This window comes from Panthera uncia (assembly GCF_023721935.1).
Source record: "Panthera uncia isolate 11264 chromosome C1 unlocalized genomic scaffold, Puncia_PCG_1.0 HiC_scaffold_4, whole genome shotgun sequence".
Classification (NCBI taxonomy): domain Eukaryota; kingdom Metazoa; phylum Chordata; class Mammalia; order Carnivora; family Felidae; genus Panthera; species Panthera uncia.
In genome coordinates this window covers 103,412,800-103,432,724 of record NW_026057585.1, presented here as the reverse complement: position 1 = coordinate 103,432,724, position 19,925 = coordinate 103,412,800, and the positions used below count along the sequence as shown (strand labels likewise).

The 19,925-nt window shown below is 60.9% G+C and overlaps 3 protein-coding genes across 7 annotated transcripts in view; 1 reads left to right on the top strand and 2 right to left on the bottom strand.

The window, feature by feature from the left end:
- Positions 1–1,243, bottom strand: part of MORN1 (MORN repeat containing 1) — a 51,159-nt gene extending 49,916 nt beyond the window's left edge. For all 4 annotated transcript variants that reach the window (XM_049618248.1, XM_049618250.1, XM_049618251.1 and 1 more), the window contains exons 1-2: positions 1,061–1,243; positions 390–461 (exon numbers count right to left, since the gene is read on the bottom strand). In XM_049618248.1, the coding sequence (XP_049474205.1) occupies positions 390–461; positions 1,061–1,133 (145 nt within the window). In that variant the 5' untranslated portion in view covers positions 1,134–1,243. The remainder of the gene's footprint in view (positions 1–389; positions 462–1,060) is intronic.
- Positions 1,244–1,398: 155 nt separating this feature from the next.
- Positions 1,399–11,466, top strand: RER1 (retention in endoplasmic reticulum sorting receptor 1). 2 transcript variants are annotated; one of them, XM_049618254.1, is made up of 7 exons: positions 1,399–1,566; positions 4,381–4,468; positions 5,674–5,778; positions 7,712–7,811; positions 9,414–9,492; positions 10,525–10,660; positions 11,289–11,466. In XM_049618254.1, exons 2-7 carry the CDS (start codon positions 4,388–4,390, stop codon positions 11,376–11,378), a joined length of 591 nt encoding a protein of 196 aa, XP_049474211.1. In that variant the 5' UTR covers positions 1,399–1,566; positions 4,381–4,387; the 3' UTR covers positions 11,379–11,466. The 2 variants fall into 2 exon arrangements, with proteins under 2 accessions (XP_049474211.1, XP_049474212.1); XM_049618255.1 differs by lacking the exon at positions 5,674–5,778.
- Positions 11,467–12,206: 740 nt separating this feature from the next.
- On the bottom strand, positions 12,207–18,785 carry PEX10 (peroxisomal biogenesis factor 10). Its single transcript, XM_049618253.1, has 6 exons — positions 18,628–18,785; positions 17,852–17,932; positions 16,943–17,349; positions 15,496–15,671; positions 15,219–15,354; positions 12,207–13,973 (listed from the first exon to the last, which is right to left on the bottom strand). The coding sequence occupies exons 1-6, from the start codon at positions 18,737–18,739 to the stop codon at positions 13,905–13,907; spliced, it is 981 nt and encodes a 326-aa protein (XP_049474210.1). The 5' UTR covers positions 18,740–18,785; the 3' UTR covers positions 12,207–13,904.
- Between the last annotated feature and the right edge of the window lie 1,140 nt (positions 18,786–19,925).

Below are 19,925 nucleotides of genomic sequence, written 5' to 3'. Positions count from 1 at the left end.
GGGAGGACTCCCCCGCCTCTTACTCGGCACTTTCTCTTCTCTAATGCTGAGGTGTTTTTGTTTGTTTGTTTGTTTTCAAAACTAGGTAATTTTCTTGATCGTGAAAAGTAAACCATGAAGGCAATTTTCACATTGGCCAAGACAGATGAAAACCCTGGGGAGGATTTTACACTTGTGGCTTCCCCTGCCCAGGGTGCCCCAGAGCCTGCCAGCAGGCGTTGGCGGAGGGGTCTCTCAGGGCCCTGCAGGGACTTTCCTCGGCTCTCATGACAGGGAGCGTGGGGCCCAGCAATGCTGCTCCTGCAGCCACCTGCCCGCCCAGGCACCCCAGGAAATGGGCTGTCGGTGCAAGGTGGCAAGCGTGGGAGTGGGCCACAGATATTTCTTACCATGTTTCTTTCCTCCTTTCCATTCTCCTTCATATCGAAAGAAAGAATTCGGGTACACGTAGACACCATAACCTGATTGTTGGAAAGCAAATGGACGTGTGAGCACGTGGTGACACAGGTGACCCCGCTGACAATCAACAGACACTAGAGAGGGATGGTCTCTGGGCCCTGAGGGGAGTGTGCAGGATGCGTGCACAGGGTCCTTGAGAGGCTGCGGCCTGGGGAGGGTCTGGGAGACAGCTGCTGGGGGAAGGTGAGGTACAGGGTTGAGGGGAAGGGGCCAGCCCCGCCATTCCTCTGCACGAACGCACCAGGGTCCTCTGGTCCCCTCGGGACAAAGCCCACATTTACACCTGAGGGGTCCTGCCAGCAGCTGCAACCCTCCAGTTCCCCACCAGCCCCGTTTCCACCGCGCAACCTGGACTCCTGCACCTGCCGTAAAGAGGCCCAGGCTCCACCTGAACTACCTGAAGATGGTTCTTCTCATCTACGAGCAGCTCCCGCCAGCCTCGGAACCGCGCGTCCAGGGCCGGGCCCGGGACCCCTCCCACTCGCGGGGGTCCCCCCCTCCCAGGCTCGGGACACCGGGGCTTCCCCGGGGTTGTCGGCTGGGACCCTGGCGTCTCCCTCCCGCCGCGCACGGAGGCCCGGTCCCGGCCTACAGCCATTACCGTCCCGCGGCGGCCTCGGTGGGTCCCGGCGAGGCAGGCTGGAGCTCGGGCTCCCATGGCCGGCGGCTGCCATCTTGCCGCTTGGGGTTTCCTTAGCAACCAGCAAAGCTCTCTTCCATTGGCTCGCGGGCCAGCCTCTGGGCGATAGCAATCTCTGGACTGGAGTTGTGCAGGCCCGGAGCCCCCCCCGCCCCCTCCCCCTCCCCCGCCCCCCCGGACGCAAATACGCATGCGCAGCACAGCGCGTTTCCGCCGCTGTCGTCCCTTCCGCCGAGGGGACCGCCCGCCAACGGCCTTGGCGCCCGCGCCGGAAGCGGAAATGGTTGGAGGCTCTCGGCTCCGCCCCGGCGGCCATCTTGGAGGCTCCGGAGGCGGTGCCGCACAGGACAGAGCGGAAGTGCTCGGCTGTCCCTTCCCGGACCGTGCGAAGCGCCGGCGCGGCCGCCTGCCCGCGTCCTCCTTCCCGCGGCCCTCGGAGACCGCGCTCGACCGCAGGGAGCGGCGAGGTGCCGACGGACGGCGGGAGTCCGGGCGGGCTGGGCCAGGCACGGGGCGGGGGCCGTGCGGGCGCGGCGGCGTGCTAGGCCGGGCGGGGGCTGGGGCCCGGCTCCGGGGGCGCGCAGTGACCGCCTCCCGCCCCCGCCCGCGGGCGCGGCCTGGGCGGGGTGGGCTGCCCACCCCCGGCTCGAGCGGGGACGTCCGCCCTTCCTCCTCGGGTCCTCGCTCGACACTGGGGCTTGTCTGTAGGGGGTGGGTAGGAAAGCGTCGGAATGAAGAGTTAGGTTGCCCAAGGTGATATCTGGAAACATTGCAAATTACGGCCGCAAAAGTCGAAGTTCTCCAAGCCGACTTTGCACCCGGCGGTGCTCCCGCGCCGGGGATCGCGCAGCCCACAGCCGCCCTCGCCGGTGAACGTTCTTCGGGGCGCTCCCTCGAGTCCCGAGAGGAGAGCGGCCTGTGAGCCCTGGAAGTTTTCCCGAGGCTCGCTCCTCTCAGCGGGGTTGGGCTGTCAGTTCGTGGGCCTGCGGGATCGAATCCCCCGTGGGTGAACAGAGCCCTCGGCGGTTGAGACCCAGATCCTGCTGAGCGCGGGAGGTGACCCCGGCCGGGTGCACTGTGGTCAGGGCCAGGTGCGGACGTCCAAGATGGGCACGCCCAGGGGCGGGAGGAGCGCTGGCCGGGGAATGCGGTTTTGCTGAGAATGAGTAGGTGACGTCTGGAAGGGCATTTCAGCGGAGGGAACGGCCCCAGAGGTTGCAGGTGAAACTCTCACGTCTCAGACCTAGGAGGAATAAGGGAGGAGGGCGAAGTGTGTCGTCGTGTCCCCCCCCCCCGTGCCTGGCAGGATGCAATCCTGTAAGGGCCATGCTTGCTGTTTGAGGAGTGCGGGCTCTGGGGCAGGGAAGGGCCCCAGAACTGGGCACAGAGACAGTCGTGTGCAGTTTCAGGCAGGACCCTCTTTGGAAGGGTTTTGTTAAAGTGCTTTTTGCTTTGTTTTCCTTCTGACTGAAAACAGTTCAACAGGTAATTTACTAAGTGCTACAGAACTGAGCCTTTTAGGTGACAGGGCCCAGCAGTGGTCCAGACAAGGTGCCCCCTGAAGAAGCTTGCATTCTAATAAGAAAACAAGAAGTGAGGAAAATCAGAAAATGGTTGTCACGCAGAATAAAAACCAGGTGATATGAGTGACTAGAGATTGTTGACCGGAGGGCCTCTCTGAAGAGGTGGCCTTCAGCCTGAGCAGGGGAAGAGGCTCACAGACAGAGGAGCTGGGTTAGGGTGGCCCTATCCCAGAGACAGGGCTGGCACGTCCGAGGGAGGCTCCCTCTGCCAGGCCCTGGGGGCCCACGCAGCTGACTGGTAACTCCCGGCCAGAAGCCTTGGAGTCAGGGGCCAAGGTGCTGTCGCCCCCTTTCACACATCGGAATGAGGGGTCGCTCAGGTCCTATTGCCAGAAGGTGACAGAACTGCTCTCTAACAGTTCACTTCCTTAATGTTACTGGGGCCGTGACTTTCATCGAGACATAGGGAGTCACGTGACGCTGTCTGTGTTGCTGGCCAGACGGTCAGAAGTTCGCTAACGTGTGTTGGAAGGGGTTCTGCACATCCCTCTTGCAGGCAGGAGCGCGTCCTCTCTAACGCGGCTCTTCTGGCACAGTTCAGGTGGACGTTTTGATGGTGGACACTTTGGCCGTAGAAACATGGAAGAAGGGAACACCCACGAGGATCCACAGGACAGGAATGTTACTGACGTAGCTTTCTGCTGGCCTGGCTTTGGCCTACGCAGGGAGGCCAGCTGTGGGGGATTCTCTCTCGGAACGTACAAACGCACCCCCTGAAGAGGCGGGCCGGGGGCTACCTTTCTGCTGGGTTCAGTTGTGCGACTGTACTTTCTGTGTCTCCCGTGAGGGCACAGGGCATTTCTTCCGTGACACTTTTGGCCCTCTACCCGTCCTTACGTCCGCTCCAGGACCTAGTGTTATGGAATGACAGCTTTAACGCAGACTCGTTTGGGAGGGTGCCGCGCACAGGTTCGGGGGGCAGCGCCGAGCCCTGGCCTGGTGTCTTCATCAGCACCTGGGACCTCTGGTTCGGGCAGCGGCGTGCCCAAATGGAGAAGCCAAGGTCAGGCGAGCTGCTCCTGACCTTGGGTCAGTGGCTTAAACTATTTGAGACTCGATCCTCCTCAGTGAGATGGCGATAAAGCTGCTTCGGGTGGCTATCTGGGTTCTCATCGGTTAATTCCTCACGGAACCCATGACGGCACGGCACGTGGAAATGGGCGGGAGTGGGTAGGATCCCTTCTGCTTACAGATGAGGAGCTGGGGTGCAGGCCGTGGGCTCCCTCCCTGGGAATTGTGTGGCATTTCCCTGTTCACGGAGTGGAGGCCCAGGCCGTGCACAGCCGGCTGCCGGTGCCCTGGGGAGCAGCCTGGGTGGAGAGCAAGATACGCCTGGAGAAGAGGGGATGCCGAGGGGAACCCTGGGAATAGAGCAGAGGAGGGAGGCGTGGGTGCAGCGGCCCCAGGGAAGCTGTGTCCACAGGACATCACGGTTGGCAAGGGCTGCTCCTGGGGGCCGGCGGGAGGAGTGCGGTCCAGGTGACATGAGCGGGAACAAAAGTCCCCGGTGCGTGCCGGGCTGGCTCTCCGCCGGGGCCTCTTGGTCGCGTCTGTCCCGTGGACAGCTTGTGGTAAAGACACCCAGAAGAAAGAAACAGTCAAGACAGAAAATGTGCTTGGTAGTATCGATGAAAGTGGGGTAAAGTGATGCAATCCTCGAGTGCTTTTTTAATTTGAAGTCATTTGTGTGTTTCTCAGGTACAGGATGTCTGAAGGTGACAGCGTGGGAGATTCTGTCCATGGGAAACCTTCTGTGGTGTACAGATTCTTCACAAGACTCGGGCAGGTTGGTTTCTCTGTAGTTGGAGCGGGTAGTTGAATGGGCCGGATGGGATTCCTGCCGACTGGGAGCGTGCTGGCCGCTGGCGCGCCCAGGAAGAGGGCGGCGGACCTGTCCCCAGCCTCCCTTCGCGCCTTCCCTGTGCTGCCAGCGTGCTCGTGTCTTCTGTGCTTCCGTGAAGGGCCACGCAGAGGTTTAGGCCTGGGGGCCGCATATGCTCTCTGCCGTTCACCTGTTTTCTTTGCTTTTCCCTAACAGCTTTTACAAATACGAAAACACTTCTTAGCTCCTGGGTGGCATGGCTGTGCCCTTACCGTCCTGTCTCCTGGCCGCCCACCTCCCCATCCACTTGGCTGGGGGGCTCTGAGGCCCCCTCACCCAGCTCTGTACTTGATTTTCAGGCTGTAGCTGTGGGCTGAGGCCTGCTGCGGTCAGCGGTGCCTGGGGCCACACACACACACACACACACACACACACACACACACACACAGGGTTCAGAGGTCTGATTCGGTGAACAATTGCACGTACTGATGTTTTGACTCAGAATCAAAAGCATATCTGTTTTTAAAATGAAAAAGCATTTGGGAAACTTCATAATTACTGAAGCCGGGTGACGGGTACTTTTACTTCTATGAATGATTGACATTTTTCATAGAAAATTAAAAGCTTACAGGTTAAAATTAATTTGAAAGTGAAAATTAGACAGTGCACATATGTCTGCTAATTACACGTGCTTGCACACATGAATGTATGGGTAGAACCAAGGAATCCTTCCGGAAACTTCACCGCTTGGTGCCCACTGTATGTAAGCTCCACCCCGCCAGGGGTCAGGCTGTGGCCGACTGGGCTGAGGCAAGGTCCGCCCGGGGCTGCTGGGCAGGGCTGAGGCCAGCTCGGGGCAGGGGGAGGTGGGGGCTTTGGGACCCGTGTAAGGCATACGCGCTCCCAGTGCCCTTGGGGTGAAGTTAGGTGTCCTCAAAACGACTGCTCAGGCTGATGCTGTGGGACCGTCTGCTAAGAGAGAGTGTTCTGTCGTGTTTTCGCTTAAGGGGTGGGCCTGTTTCGGGAGTGATTGCAGTTTGGGGTTAATCGTAGTCACTGCTTTGCGCTGGTAACTTAAAAGCCGGCAGCCAACGCTTACAGGAAGCGTTGCTGCCTTGCAGCAGGCATCGCGGGGTCTGTGCGGTGCATGTGAACTCTTGTCTTTCTAGATCTATCAGTCCTGGCTAGACAAGTCCACGCCTTACACGGCCGTGCGATGGGTGGTGACGCTGGGCCTGAGCTTCGTGTACATGATTCGAGTCTACCTGCTGCAGGTGGGTGTGGCTGGCTGCACGCTGCCCAGACGTGGTCTCGGGGTGGGGTGTCGGTTTTCCTTCTGTCTCTGGAGGAGGAGGTTTCATGGTGAAGGACGTGGTCTCTACTAAGTCATTTTTCAGGTAAGGACTAAATGTAAGAAAAATTGCAGTGACTGTGTTTTAAAATTGGATCGTCTGCAGTTCACCCTAAGTTTGTCATACCCTGTGGCTAGAGTTCCCAGGACAATCTTGACATCCTCCTGGGGCCTGTGAAACTCCACCGGTCCTGGTGTGCACGGTGGACCCTCTGACCCTGCCTTGGGACTCCTGGCACAAGAGACCCCGGGGTGACAGAAGAACCGTCTGGATCAGCCACCTCATGCCCTGAGCATCCTGAGGGCTTAGCTGTTCCTCTCAAGTTCCCTTTCAGGAGGCCGAGGAGAGAGAGTGGGTTGTTGAGTCTGAGACCTAGTGACTGCAAGTGGGTTTGAGGGACCTTTCTTCAGCTCGGGTGATGTCCCCAGGCATCCCCTTTGCCGTATATGTGTTCTCCAGTGCCCACCTGTTCCTGGGTGCGAATTCTCTGTAGGCCTCGGGTGTGGGGTATCTGATGTCCCCTTACATCTGGAGGAAGGAAGGTTGAAGGCCTCGTCCACAGTCTTTTCTCCTCTGTAGCTGGAAAGGCGTTTCCTCCTTTAAAGCAAATGCCTCCGTTCCAGATGTTTCCAGGACGTAGGAGGACATGGGCCCACCGGTCAACACGCTTGTGTCCTGGGCTCTACGACGTGTCCACTGCTGTGGGAAATTCTCACTTGAACTGAGTGTAGCCTCTTTGTTCCCGGATACTGTTGCCCGTGCATGTTTCCTGTATGCGAGCCTGACGCTGGCTCCGCGTGGGGCCGTGGGGGCCGTTCTGTGGTTCCCCGTAGCAGGACTGCACAGCAGCTCTGAGGCTGATGTCAGATTTACCACGGTTGTTTCTAGGTTTGTCGTTTGAATGGGAACTTGGTTCATTCTGTAACGGACAGAACGACCCGGAGACCTTGATTTCGGGGTGCTGGCGGGACGGGGGCGCACCTCACGCAGGCTCACCGTACTGTCCTCTAAACCCGAGTTCGCACCTGCTGTGGCGTCGCTCTCAGGAAGGCACGCCGGCAGGAGACCGTCGGCTTTCCACGGCTAGTCAGTGGTTTCCGGACTTGAAAAATAGGAAGGCGGAGGAGTTTTTGCTTGCGTGCAAGGCGTTTAGGCTTTTGGAGTCGGTAGCACCGTGGGTCTTGGTCCCGTTGGGTAAACCTGGCACAGGTTCGTGTGCTTCCATTTGTTTGCACGTCCCGAGGAGGGTTTGGCTCCACAGCATTCCCTGAACCTCATTCTCGACTTACGGATTTTCCGGTTCTGGATTTTTCCGGGCGAAGGTTATTAACACTCGTGACCAGTGTGTGGTGATGGTGGCGCGAGGGGCCTACCAGGAGGGCCGATGGCCGGCACGTCCTGAGTGACGGCTCAGGTCCTGGACTCTGGTTCAGGTGGCCGTCGGGGCGTGCACGCCGGCGCCATTCGGTGCCCGGTCCGTACCTGCCGGGGCTGTGGCACAACTCAGGCGTGTGGCTTCGCGAAAATCTTCCTTTTCGTCTGTGCTCCTGATGGGGAGCTGCTGGCTTCGGGTGCCACGTGCATCCAGCTCGACCCTTGGAGAAGTTCTCCGTTTGGGCCGTGGCTTGTCCACGGTCACGCTCACAAAGTCATTTGAGGTCAACTGCCATGGTGGGTGTCCACTGTGCCTCTTTGTCGCCTGTTGCCACAAAAGCTGCCCCTCCTCCTGTGCGTCAGTTGTGAATACTCCGAGGTTCGGTTCACCCGAGGTCAGGAGTTCACGGCACGGTAGGCCGGGATGGGGTCCGGGGGCGGTGTCGGGGCATGCCATTGACCGTGCCTCCTTCTCTTGCAGGGCTGGTACATCGTGACCTACGCCTTGGGGATCTACCACCTCAACCTTTTCATAGCTTTTCTTTCTCCGAAAGTGGATCCTTCCTTGATGGAAGACTCAGGTAGAGCAGAGATTGTCCGCTTGGCTCTGTTTGTTCGGGAGGGTTGTGGTTTTGTGTACTTCACAGTCGCCTCATTTGAAATCTGAACTTCTGAGACCGTCCTCTTGGTGTTTAAAATGTACGTAGAACCTTGGTGATGACAAATTTGTGCGTAGAACGAGTCCTTAAACCTCTGTACATGCGTGGGTCAAGTCCTCGTGTCCCTCTGATCTATAGACCAGGGAAGGGAGGCACGCAGGGTTGTGGGACTCGTCCGAGGCCCTGTGGTGGAGCGCGTGGGGCAGGGCTGGCACTCTTGCCTGACAGCCAGCCCGTGTGAGCCCTGTCTACACTCGATGAGTCGGCCCCCTTCCTGGGAAACCAGAAGTCTTCACGGGCAGCTTGCTGTGACCGGCAGAGGCCACCTGGGTCTTGACCGCTGATGGCCCGTTGAGGGCAGCGCTGTCTGATTATCCAGGATGATGGGTTGAAAAGTTCTCGTCTCATGCTGCTCCTGGGCATCCCCGGGCCGGGTTGGGGAGCCAAGCCCACACCTGACTGGCCGGCCCGGGGGGGGCACACAGGCAGATTGGGGGGTCGGTCACTCTGCCAGCACGTCCGTCACCACTGTTGTAAAAACTCAGATGCAGCTGCCCACTCACGTGACCCTCCTTGTGATGCTTCCTGAGTGCTAGACATTTTCTCCAGAATGTTCACTCTGTGACCAGAAGCCTGTGGCTTTTTCCTGTGGGCTGTTTAATGAAAACGGTAAAGGAAACAGCACTTCATTTGCTGTCATTTGGGGGAATTAGGTGATTGAGAGATTCCTCTGTAGGCCCCAGTTTCCTCGTGGGTAGCCGGGCAGGGAGGGTGGGGCGGCCTGACTGCTTGGGCTCTGAGTGGAGGGCAGCCATCCTGAGCGGGACTCTTGAGCGGACCCAGCTTCATGCGTCTCCTGCGTGAGCCCGGCTGGTGCGTGCCTGACCACTGGCATGCGCCACGGCATTTATGTGACTATTTAAGATGTGCAGGAGTTTGTCCTAAAAAGAAATTCTAGGGGCACCCCGGTGGCTCGGTCGGTTGAGCGTTCAACTCTCGATATCAGCTCAGGTCATGATCCTAGGGTCGTGGGATCAAGCCCTTCGTCAGGCTCTGTGCTGAGCATGGACCCTACTTAAGATTCTCTGTGTCTCTATCTCTCCCTCCCCCCTCGTCCCTCCCTCCCTCTCACCCGTCTCCTGCTTTTTTTTTTTGTGGGGGAGAGAGTGCGTGTGCACGCGTGCCTGAGTGGGGGAGGGGCAGAAAGAGAGAATCTCAAGCAGGCTGCACGCTCAGCGCAGAGCCCAACGTGGGGCTCGATCCCATGATTCTGGGATCATCCTGGGATCATGACCTGAGCCGAGAGAGAGTCAGACGCTCTGCTGACTGAACCAGCCAGGGGCCCCACGGTAAGTTGATTTCTCAATCGGTGAAGATTCTGTGTTGTGTTTGGTTAAGCAACATAAATCTGTGCCTCACACGGTGGGCCTGCTCATTCAGAAGCTGTGGGGACAAACTCATAAACGCAGGTGGAGCCAGACGGAGGAGACCCATGCTCCATTTCGCTGACATTCTGCCTTTCAGATGACGGCCCTTCGTTACCAACCAAACAGAATGAGGAGTTCCGGCCCTTTATTCGAAGGCTTCCGGAGTTTAAGTTTTGGTGAGTGATTCCTTAGGGTAGTTGAGAAAGGCTTGTCCTCAGTGTGACGAGACCGAGAACAGAGGTTCTGGTTCCAGTGGGCCGGCAGCGGCTTCTTAAAGAGACGAGAGCTTCATTGTGTGCTTTGGGCATTGATTCCTAGTGAGTGCTGTGCTTGGCGGGGCACGGGGCAGGTCACAGAAGCCTCTGTGGGACAGCCCGGTGCCGGGGGGGCTTCTCCCGGTTGCCAGGTAACACCAGTACTCCTTGAAACGAGCGCAAGAGAAGCTGCTTCGGGGTAGAGGGTCCCGGGTACGTTGCAGACGTGGAGCTCAGGAGGGAGGGGTGCCACCCCACACACGGCAGCAGGGCTGGGCCCCTCCAGGGCAGGTGTGGCCTTGGGGATGTCTGCTGTCCCCGGGAGTGCTGTGCTCGGGACCGGGCTGGGATGGGACCTCCGGGAGGCGGTGACGTCTGTGTGCTGTTGCACAAGGAGGAGTATGACACGTGGACAGGTGACTCCCACAGCATTAGGAGCAAAAACCCGAAGGGAACAAGCTGCCACACCTTTACTTTGCGTCCCTGATGTGTGTGGGGGCGGGGCGGGCCCTCCGCAGGGGTCCACCCGCTGGATGGGGGCGCAGGGCGTGCCGGAGCGAGGGCACTGCGTGGGGAGGGAGCAGATTGTGGGTGGAATGGCCCTGCAGCCCCCCCAGGGAAGTCTGCCTTTGTCCTGCCGCTGAGGGAGAGCCAGGGAGGGGTTTCAGTAGGTCCCTGAGTCGGTGGGCCGGGCCCTGAGCTGGAGGGAGCCGCCGGGATCCCCTCAGCGATGCGCGGCCCCGGGTGGGGCTCGTTCCACGCGGCAGACATGAGGCCCCCGAGTTGTCCTCGAGCTTTTGTCACGAGCGGTAGCGTTTCACACCCTTTGTGATTTCGGAAGAAAACGGGACTCTCAAGGGACTGAGGAAGCGCGGTGCATGCCAGGCCACTGCTGCCCCAAGTGGGGATGCTGCCATGGCCCCAGGTGGCACTGACCTCCTCCCCTGCTTTAAGGCACGCGGCGACCAAGGGCATCCTCGTGGCCATGGCCTGTACCTTCTTTGAGGCTTTCAATGTCCCGGTGTTCTGGCCCATCCTGGTGATGTACTTCATCATGCTTTTCTGTATCACCATGAAGAGGCAAATTAAGGTGAGCACGCGGGCGCTGCGGCGCTGGGAGGTGCTGAGCGGAGGGCCCGCTTGGATCTTCCCTGTACTCGGAGCGTCGTGAAGCTTCGTGCAGGTTTGCAACAGGGACAGGGCACAGCCCCTTCTCATCAGGGTGGCCAACTCAAATCTGCCCCACAGTCCAGCCGTTAAGCAGACGGCTCTTTGGGGGCCAGGTGGGAAAGGCCCTCGGTTCTGCTGTGCCGTCCTAACCGGCCCATCGTCCTGGGGGCTCAGGGCCCAGGGCCCACCACAGTAGCCGCGTGTCATGCCGACGTTGCCCTCAAACAGATCCCAGGGCGGCTTGTCCGCCACCCCCCTGGGTATCAGCAGGGTCCAGGCACCTCCCATCCCGGGGCCCCGGCCCAGCCCTAGCCCTTCCTGCATGTAAGGGGTTTTAAAACCTTTCCCCCCACTCTTGGGATTTCCAAGGAGCTCCGCCGACTCCGCGGGCCCTGGAGGGTTTTGCTGGGTCGCTGGTGGGGAGGGGACCAGAAGCTTATCGGAATCCTGGTTTCGTTGCCCCGTGCGTAGAGAAGAGCAGGATTCAGATTTGGAGAAAACCCTCATCACGAACGAAGCCATTGTAAAATGCATCTGTTTGTCCCCAGCACATGATAAAGTACCGGTACATCCCGTTCACGCACGGCAAGAGGACGTACAAGGGGAAGGAAGACGCGGGCAAGACGTTTGCCAGCTAGGCGCTCAGCTGGACCCATCAGAGTCTGAGGACGGTTCTGCGCCATTGTAACAATGCCTTCTTCCTTCACATAAAGTAGTTGATTTCGAGGGAGTCGAATTTTCTTTTTAAAAAGGAGCTTCAATTATTTGTAACTGAAACATCAGGTTCTTGAAGAAACTGACATTTAAACCAAATTGCATTGATTTATTTTTCAGTGACGTTCAAGTGTTCAAATGGATGGAATTCTAGTAAACTGCCGGCTGGGAGGACTGTCGGGTGGGGTGAGGGGTGGGGCGGGTGGTCTCAGTTGTCGTGTGGTCCTGGAACGGACCTGCACGGAAGGAGCCAGGTTTCGCCCCAGCTGCCCCCCGCACCCCTGGACGCCATGGCCACGTCGCCCAGCTGGATGATGATGCTAACCTGATTCCTGCGCTTTGGAAGAACATTCGAAAGGTGATTTTCAAGTAACTCTGGGGTTCTAATGCCAGTTTCCCAATTTCATCTCACGAGAGATGTTTCAAGTTGGTCTCTATCATAATGACTCAAAACTCTGTTCTTAACTACCATGATTGCTTTTGAGGGCCTGGAATTATAAATATATATATTATATTTTAATTGTTTGGAATTATTTTGACACATTTCTTTGATACCTGAAGAGTTGTTTGTTTTTGATTAATTTAAAGTTGATCTCATGCAGCGGCCCCTTTATAGAAACAACTGGTAAGAGCAGACCAGTTTGTGGGTTTTAACACATGGCTTCTCACTTTCTACAGGAAAACAGAACTCTGACCCGCATGTCAACTTTTTTGATGTGATAAAAACAAATACTCGTAAACATTTTACTAAGTGACTTTTTAATTCCAACTTTATTAAAGACAGTGTCCCCTTTCTTGTGGAGTCTTTATCTGGAACACTGCAGCTCACCAGTGTTGAGCAAACCCGGCCGGGAGGCGCACGGCCTCCGCAGGGGTGAGTGGGGTGGCCCCGGGGGTGGGGGTGGGTGTTGAGGTGCAGACACGGGGGCTTCCTCCTGCCCTTCGGGGGGGGGGGGGCAGGCGCGCAGCTCTGACTGACCAGTGTCCCATCCGTCTTAGGGGTTTAGGCACTGAATGTTTATTGTCTGGCTTTTCTTTTGCCAATTTGTGCAGATCTGAAACTGAGCTCCCCTTGCTTTGAAGGGCCCGATTCAGACCTTTTGTGTAGGTCATTCGGTATTTTGACCTTGGTATTTAAATGATGTTCTCAATCCATACTTCCGAGGCGACACTGTAGCCCTGGAGATGCTCAAACTCCAGACACTTTCATTCTTCATCCTGTTTTCCTAGCAAATGCTCAGGCCCCAGATGTGACGGGAAATTGTTTGCGCTCGGTCAGAGCGTAGGTGATGGGCCTCAAACCGTGGAGCCTCTCGCGGGCTTCTCTCCATCCGGAGGTCGGCTTCTGTCTGGCAGGGTCATGGGGCCTGTCTCAGGCGGTGAGCTCTGTCAGCCGAGGAGCCGCGTATTCCCGAACAACCGTGTCCAGTCCATCAGATTCCAGAACTCTCTGCATAGGCCTCTCTCACAAGCCCACGACGCGACAGGGAATGTGACATCCTAACCACAGGTTCTTACCCTTTACGAATCTGATTTTCAGTTCACCCTTAACAGCCTGAACTTTCCTACACTTCTGTGGAGCTGGTCTCCTAAAGAAGCTTGTGGCAAAGTCCCGTCTCTGGCACAAACTAAATACTTTCAAAGACCTAAAAGTAACCGAAAGGCTAGACAGCGGTGACCTGGTGTGCGCAGCCGGCCTGCCCAGGCCTCGGGGAGACTGAGCTCTGAGAGCGGCTGTGGGTTAGGTGTTAAAAAAGCAGAGAACGTCTCGGGCAGGCTGGCTGTGCACCCGGAACTCCGGGCAGACCTCAGCCGAGATGCAGACTTCGTTTTCTAAGTGGGGAAACAAACGCATGTGTGTTAAAAGGCACGTGCTGACCTTCTCAGGTGGAGGTACAGCCCCTCGGAGTCTCTCTACTCCCGTGGACGGTGTGCCTGAGCCACCGGCAGCCTGCCTCTGGTGACCAGGGCAAGGATTTGGGTCTTCGGGGCTGGCGGCTCCGTGACTGTTGAGCTGCGTTCTCTGCTCTTGGCCACACTTGCCCCTTCGGGCCAAACCCTGACCACCTGCCTCTTACAGAGCCGCTGTCGGCACGTGAACGGTCTGGGGAAGGGAGGGAGACCAGAAGCGACCCGGCTGTGCCGCGGCGGGGGTGTGGTGCGGCCGGCCCCCCAGGGGGGCTCCGCTGCAGCCGCTGCTTGCCGCCGGCGCCGGGGGCTCGGGGGTCCACAGAACGGGGAGCCCCGGCCTCCTTCCAGCCCGAAGGCCCCGGACGGGCCGTTTCGCCAGCAGGTCCGGCCTCTACGGCCGGAGCTGCTGGCAGCGTTGCTTATGTGGCGTGAAGTGAAACTCGAGAATTTCACGATTTCTGTGCAAGTTGACCTTGGGAACGGATCAGGATTCTCCCGACGTGAAGAAAGACTCGTGGGCTCCTCCGCCCTTGGTCAGGTTAGCGATAGTGCCGCAGGTAGACGAGCTTCTGGGGAGGGAATTTCTCCCTGCAGAGAGGGCACTCCGTCTACAGGGGGAAGGAGAAGGGTTACACGGGCGTGGCCGGCGCAGCCCCCGCCACAGGCCCCCAGGGTCCCTGCGAGACCGCCACAGGCCCTCCCACAGCAGCCTCTTGCAGTGACCCGTGGGCTGTGCACATCTCTGTTAACTTCAAATTAAGACAATTAAAAAAACCCACTTTTCTCAGTAGTCACAAACCTGAAGGGAAGGCCTTAACTCTGGGGTAGCGGAGCTGGGAACACTGACCAGGCCAAGGAGACGGTCAGCCTGTCCACACGGTGACCGGGCCTGGCTGCCAGAGGGCTGTGTCGAAAGGGCAGCAGTATCCGCGGTTCCGGGAATGAACGAGCACGTCCTGTCCAGCTCCGTCCTCGTGGCCCCACCCCCAAGGACAGGTCGGATTCCCTCCTCCCTGGGAAGGTCAGCTGACCTCCCACTAGGTGTTGCTGCCCAGGGCGGCCCTTACAGAGGCAGCACCTGTGTCCCTGGGGAATCCCTCGAATGGGAGCAGGGGCCCCAAAGTGGAGGCTATGGCACAATCCAGTGGGACCCACACAGTGTGGACACTTCACAGGTGCTGGTTCTGAGTCTGCTCCACCCAGGCTCTGAGGCCACGGGCACCGTGAGCCCCACGCACAGGCTCTACGAACAGTGCCCCTTGGCCAGTGTGTGGAGGCAGGTGTCCTCAGGTAAGAAAGAGGACGAGGCGTTTGAACTGCACGTCATACCCCTTGTTTATCTACCTCACTTCCGCCCCCCCCGCCCCGCCCCCGAGGCCGTGGGGGCCCACGAACCCGAGCCCTCCCTGGAGTCCATATGGAGGGAAGAGGGTGTAGCATTCCTGCTCTGGTCACCTGGCCAGGCAGACCCACCACCCTGCGGTCTCGGAGACTGGCGTAGGCAGCTCTGTGTCCTGGGAGCGCCCACGTGGGTGGTCACGGCGGACGTGTACCCGGCCGGGGAGGGCCCCGTGTGTGCAGGCAAGCAGGGGCTTCCAAGGGGCCCCATCGGGGAGGCCCGTTAGGGACCAGACCTCGCGGCCCGGCTGCTGCCCCAGCAACGCCTCCAGCTGCACAACCACACCCCTGACTCTGGGAGCTTTAAAAAGACACGCACCCGTCCACCCCCCGTGAGAGAAGGTTTCTGGGACAGGCTTCCTCCCGGATTCCTGGGCGGCCACCTGGGCGGGCCCAGGCACCTGCTCGTGGAGCCTGCTTCCAGAATCACAGCTAGGGACCCAAGGCACACCCACCTTGGTGTCGCACCACTGGGTGATACACTCCCAGCAGAACAGGTGGCCGCAGGGCGTGGCTGTTGAGTGTCGGCGCTCCTCCAGGCACAGAGTACACAGGGAGTTTCTGGAAATGGCTTTCTCTTCCACGTGGCTCCTGGGGGTGTAGCAGGGAGAGACCGTAATTTAACTTCCAGGGTCCTTGCAGTGCTTGCCCTGAGCCACGGCAGTGTCCAGCATGGGGACGCTCAGGCCACGGCCCTGCCCCAGGGACTCACGCGAGCCGAGACCCACGCACCTGCGATGAGACAGGCCGCGATGTAGCTTCCACTCCCGCCGCGCACGCTGCCTCTGCCGAAAGCCGTAGAGCTGCAGGCCCACGGACAAGGCCAGGTGCAGCAGGGAGATGAACCCCAGCAGCCTGTAGCTTTCACGAGCCCTCGTGTCCTCTGCAGGTGGGGAGCGCACGCGAAGCTGTCAAGGGCCAGAAGGGACAGTCACGTGATCGGTTGGCACAGAGCGCCAAGCAGCACAAGGGCCAGGACACCCCCTGGCAGTAGAGTGCTTGACCGGATGAGGCCAAACCCTACCCTCCTGGCACAATGTGGCGGGGGGGGGGGGGGGGGGCTCTCGGCTGAGTGAGGAGGGCAGGGGTGCCTTGCAGGGGCTGAGTACTGGGCGGGAGACGCTGCTGGACAGCTCAGCGCCTCACTCCCAGCGGGACCGAGTGCTGAGCAGGGGAGACGGCTGCAGGGCTCCCAAGTCTGCAGTCACTCTAGCTGCAGGTGAGGATTTGGGGGGTGAAGGGATACATCCGGGGACCCATACTGCAGAGAGACAAGGCATTGGCAGAGAAGCCTGAGAACACCCGTGGGGCAGGGAAGCAGCACCCGGGCAGGTACCGCTAACCAGCTCGTGTGTCACATACACGGAGAAGCTCCCGCTTTCAGCGAGACACCTGCCCCCCGGTGACGCTGCAGCTAGTGATGGGGGCAGCGTGCAGCCACAGCCCTGAAGAGAAAGTCGGCTGCCCTCCACTTCTGGTCCCCCTCCCCTCAGCTGGGAGTCCCCAAGCCAGGCCCCCTGCATCCAGACAGAGAAGACTCGGCAGCAGTCCCCCAGGGCCCCAGGAGAGCAAAAGGCCTCGGTCTGGGTTGAGCCCGTGTCTCCGGGCCCTTCGCCACGACAGCTCAGCACACACCCTAGGTAACGGCGAGGGCGGCGAGCCGTCAGCCCTTGTGAGTGGGCACGGAGGGCTGAGACTGGAGAGGAGAGAGGCAGGCACCCAGGAGAGTGCTGCCGAGCGAGGCGAGGAAGCGGGCAGCTGGGGCCCTGAGGCGAGACTCTCCCGGTGAATCTTGAAGCGAACACATCAGGTAAGAAACAGGATGCGAGGTGGAGCTGACCGGAAGGCTCGGATCAGGGAAGATCCCGGAGGCAACAGGTGTCCCTACACGTGCGCCTCCACCGGGGCAGCTGGGAAGGGGCTGGCGCGGACCCAGGAGCCTGGAGCCCCGGGCGGGCTCTCAGAGTAAACAGCGGAGCGGCTCCCAAACGCTACCTTCGGAGGAGAGGTGTGCCCTACCCTCAGGGTTCCTGGAAACCGTACTTCCGGGATCTTTTGGCAAAACGTGACGTGACAAGAGCCTCGCTTTTCGGTAGAGGGCCCTGTGGCTGTTCCCCAACAGAAGCCGAGACACAATGGGTCCAGGATGGAGCAAGCACGGACGGCACCTGCTACTTACGTAAGTGACTCCCGTGAGCCTCTTGGCCAGGTGGTAGAAGGCACCGTGGATGTAGAACCAGGCGACATGGAGCCGCTGCAGGCAGGCGAGGCCCTGCCTGAGCACCAGCACGGCCCGCAGGAGCACCCTCTTCTGCTGCTCGGTCAGCGCGGCCACGTGCCGCTGCACCCAGAGCCTCGCTCCCGGCCGGCCGCGCCTGTCGGCTGCCGGGCTGCCCTGCGAGGGCCTGGCGCCGGCGGCGTCCGCCTGCAGCTCGTGCTCCAGGTGCATCGAGGCCCTGTCCAGCAGGTAGGGCAGGACGGTGTGCAGCGCGACCAGCACGCCACGGCGCAACCTCGAGGGCACTCGGCTCCGGGACGGGTCCACCTGGATGATGCCAACATACTCCTCCCCGAGGGTCTGGTAGCCTGCCGGGATTGGGGGAGGGGGGGTGACGCACATGAGAAGACTGAGGCCGGGCCCTGCCGTCCCCCCCTCTCTCTCTGTACCGGATCTTGCTCTCTATCGGGTCCCTACCTTTCCTCTAAAGGTGCCGCACTGGGGCCCTGCTGCCCTTGCTCTGTGACAGGGCTCAGCGCTGGGACCCCTGTCCGGCCACGGAACTCAGTCACAAACAGTCCCAACGGTCCCTTGGGCAAAGTCCAGGACAGAAGTCCCCAGAAACAAAGGATGAGAGAACGGCACAGATGTGACCTCAGAACTTTGAGAGGCTCCAGCTGGGGCTTGGGGCCTGGCGTCTCCTGCAGGGGAGGGGTCAGGGTCCCCTCCTTCCCTGAGACCGCATCTGGGCCAGGGACACTAGGAAGCACCTCCAGGTGCTTCTCACTCTGCTGGCAGCTCCCCCACCCCTGTCCCTGGGCTTGGTGTGTCGTGGGCCCCTTGGTCTCAAGGTCCCACCTGGGCTGTTACCTGCAAGCGTGGTGAGGCCGAAGTAGGCTACGTCCGACAGCAGCTCGATCTCTCTCCTGCACCGCAGCCACCTCTTCGCACCTGAGAGAAGAGGCGGCGGGGGCGAGGTGGCAAAGTTCAGGACCAACGCTTCCCGCTCCTCCTGCCGCCAAGGCCCCGGCACCCCTCCCCAGGGCTGAGTCTGTCCTAAGCCACACCCCTTCTTGTCCTGGTCTCCCAACTGTGTACCCGGCCCCAAGTCTCCTGCCTCGTCTGGGCCGCTGAGTCTCCTGAGAACCTCCCCACCTGCGGCCACCCGGCCCTCTAGGACCCACCTGGGTAACTGTTCTCGAGCCCAGAAGGGCCAGAAGGACAGGCAGTGTAGCATGGTGACTAAGAACCCAAGCCGAGCCTGCCGTCCGGCATCAAATCCCAGCCCCTCGCGTTGCTGGTTGTGACCTCAGATAAGCTACCAGAGGTCTGTGGAACCCCAGTTTCCCTCTGTAAAAAGGAATACACCGACAGAGTCCCGCCTGGGAACGACGTTTTGAGAACTAAACGGGTGGTGTTTGTGAAACACCGAGAACGTTGTTCCACACAAGACGTGCCAAAGTAAACGTGCCCCCCGTTTCTTCCGCTCGCCCCTCTCCGTGCTCAGAACCCTTAGCCGCGAGTCCGCAACCCGAGCCTGGCGTCCGAGCGTCCCCACTACCTTCGCCCCCAGCCCCGGACTCCCGCTGCCCAGAAGCGCGAACCAGCGCCCGGGCCTCACCCCTGGCCCCAAGCCCGGGCCTCACCCGCCAAACTGTGCAGAGCACCGCCCGCCGCGCTCCGCAGCCCGCCGCGATAGTAGTCGTCCTTTTGCGCCGCGCGAACCACCTCCGGAGGGCCGGCGGCCGCAGGGACCATGATCGCTGCGCGCCGGGTGCCGGTGACCCCCGTGGCCACGCCCACGCGGGCGGCGCCCGATGACGCAAACGTGCGGCGCAGACCTTTTGCGTCTCACGCAGGTGGAGGGTCGCGGGCGGTGCGGGGGGGCGGGGCTGACTGCTGCCCAGGCGGGGCGGAGCCGCACGAGCGGCGTCTTGCGGGTCCGGGCACGGACGTGGCGGCGGGCCGGGCCCCGGCTCGAGCATTGTGGGGGCGATGCGGGGGCGGGGGCGATGCGGACGCGGGGCCGTGAGGGGCTGTGAGGAGCGGGGCCTTCGCAGAGGCGGGAACGGGCCGGAGCCGGCGCCGTGAAGGGCGGGCTCGGGGCCGTGAGGGGTGGTGAGCAAGGCGGGGTGGGCGGGGCCGTAAGGGGTGGGGGCGATGCGGGGGCGGGGCCGGGGGGGGCGGGGCCGTGAGGGGCTGTGAGGAGCGGGGGCTTTGCAGAGGCGGGAAGGGGCCGGAGGCGGGGCCGTGAAGGGCGGGCTCGGGGCCGTGAGGGGTGTGAGCAAGGCGGGGTGGGCGGGGCCGTGAGGGTTGGGGGCGATGCGGGGGCGGGGCCGTGAGGGGCGGGGGGCGATGCTGAGGCGGGCCGTGAGGGGCTAAGGGCAATGGGCTGTGGGGCTGTGAGGGGCGGGGGCGTTGTAGAGGCGGGAAGGGGCCGGAGGCGGGGCCGTGAAGGGCGGGCTTGGGGCCGTGAGGGCTGGCGAGCAACGCGGGGTGGGCGGGGCCTTGAGGGGCGGGGGCGGTGCGGGGGCGGGGCCGTGGAGGGTGAGGACGACGTAGAGGCGGGCAGGGGCCAGGGGCAGGGCTGTGGAGGGTTGGGGGCGATGCGGGAGCAGGACTGTGGAGGGTTGGGGGCGACGCGGGGGCAGGGCTGTGGAGGGTGGTGGCGCTGTAGAAGCGGGCAGGAGCCAGGGGTGGGGGCGATGTGGGGGCGGGGTCGTGTAGGGTTAGGACGATGTAGAGGCGGGCAGGAGCCAGGGGCGGGGCCGTGAGGGGAAGGGGGCTGGGGAGGCGTGCAGGGGCGGGGCCGTGGAGGGTGGGGGCGGGGCTGCGGTGGGTGAACGCCGGCCCCAGCTCCCCGAGGTCCCGGAAGGGATGGGCGTTGGGGTGTGGGAAAGGAGTGGGCGGGGCGGGAGGGGCGGACGGAGGTGGATGCGGGGCG

Excerpts from the sequence above, each read along its gene's own strand:
- PEX10 (XM_049618253.1), bottom strand. The coding sequence starts at position 18,739 with ATGGTCCCTGCGGCCGCCGGCCCTCCGGAGGTGGTTCGCGCGGCGCAA. Across the intron at positions 17,933-18,627 it reads TGCTCTGCACAGTTTGGCGG|GTGCGAAGAGGTGGCTGCGG; the intron begins GTGAGGCCCGGG and ends CTCTTCTCTCAG. Across the intron at positions 15,672-16,942 it reads GGCTCACGGGAGTCACTTAC|CTTCGCGTGCGCTCCCCACC; the intron begins GTAAGTAGCAGG and ends GGCCCTTGACAG.
- RER1 (XM_049618254.1), top strand. The coding sequence starts at position 4,388 with ATGTCTGAAGGTGACAGCGTGGGAGATTCTGTCCATGGGAAACCTTCT. Across the intron at positions 4,469-5,673 it reads TCTTCACAAGACTCGGGCAG|ATCTATCAGTCCTGGCTAGA; the intron begins GTTGGTTTCTCT and ends TTGTCTTTCTAG. Across the intron at positions 9,493-10,524 it reads CTTCCGGAGTTTAAGTTTTG|GCACGCGGCGACCAAGGGCA; the intron begins GTGAGTGATTCC and ends CCCTGCTTTAAG.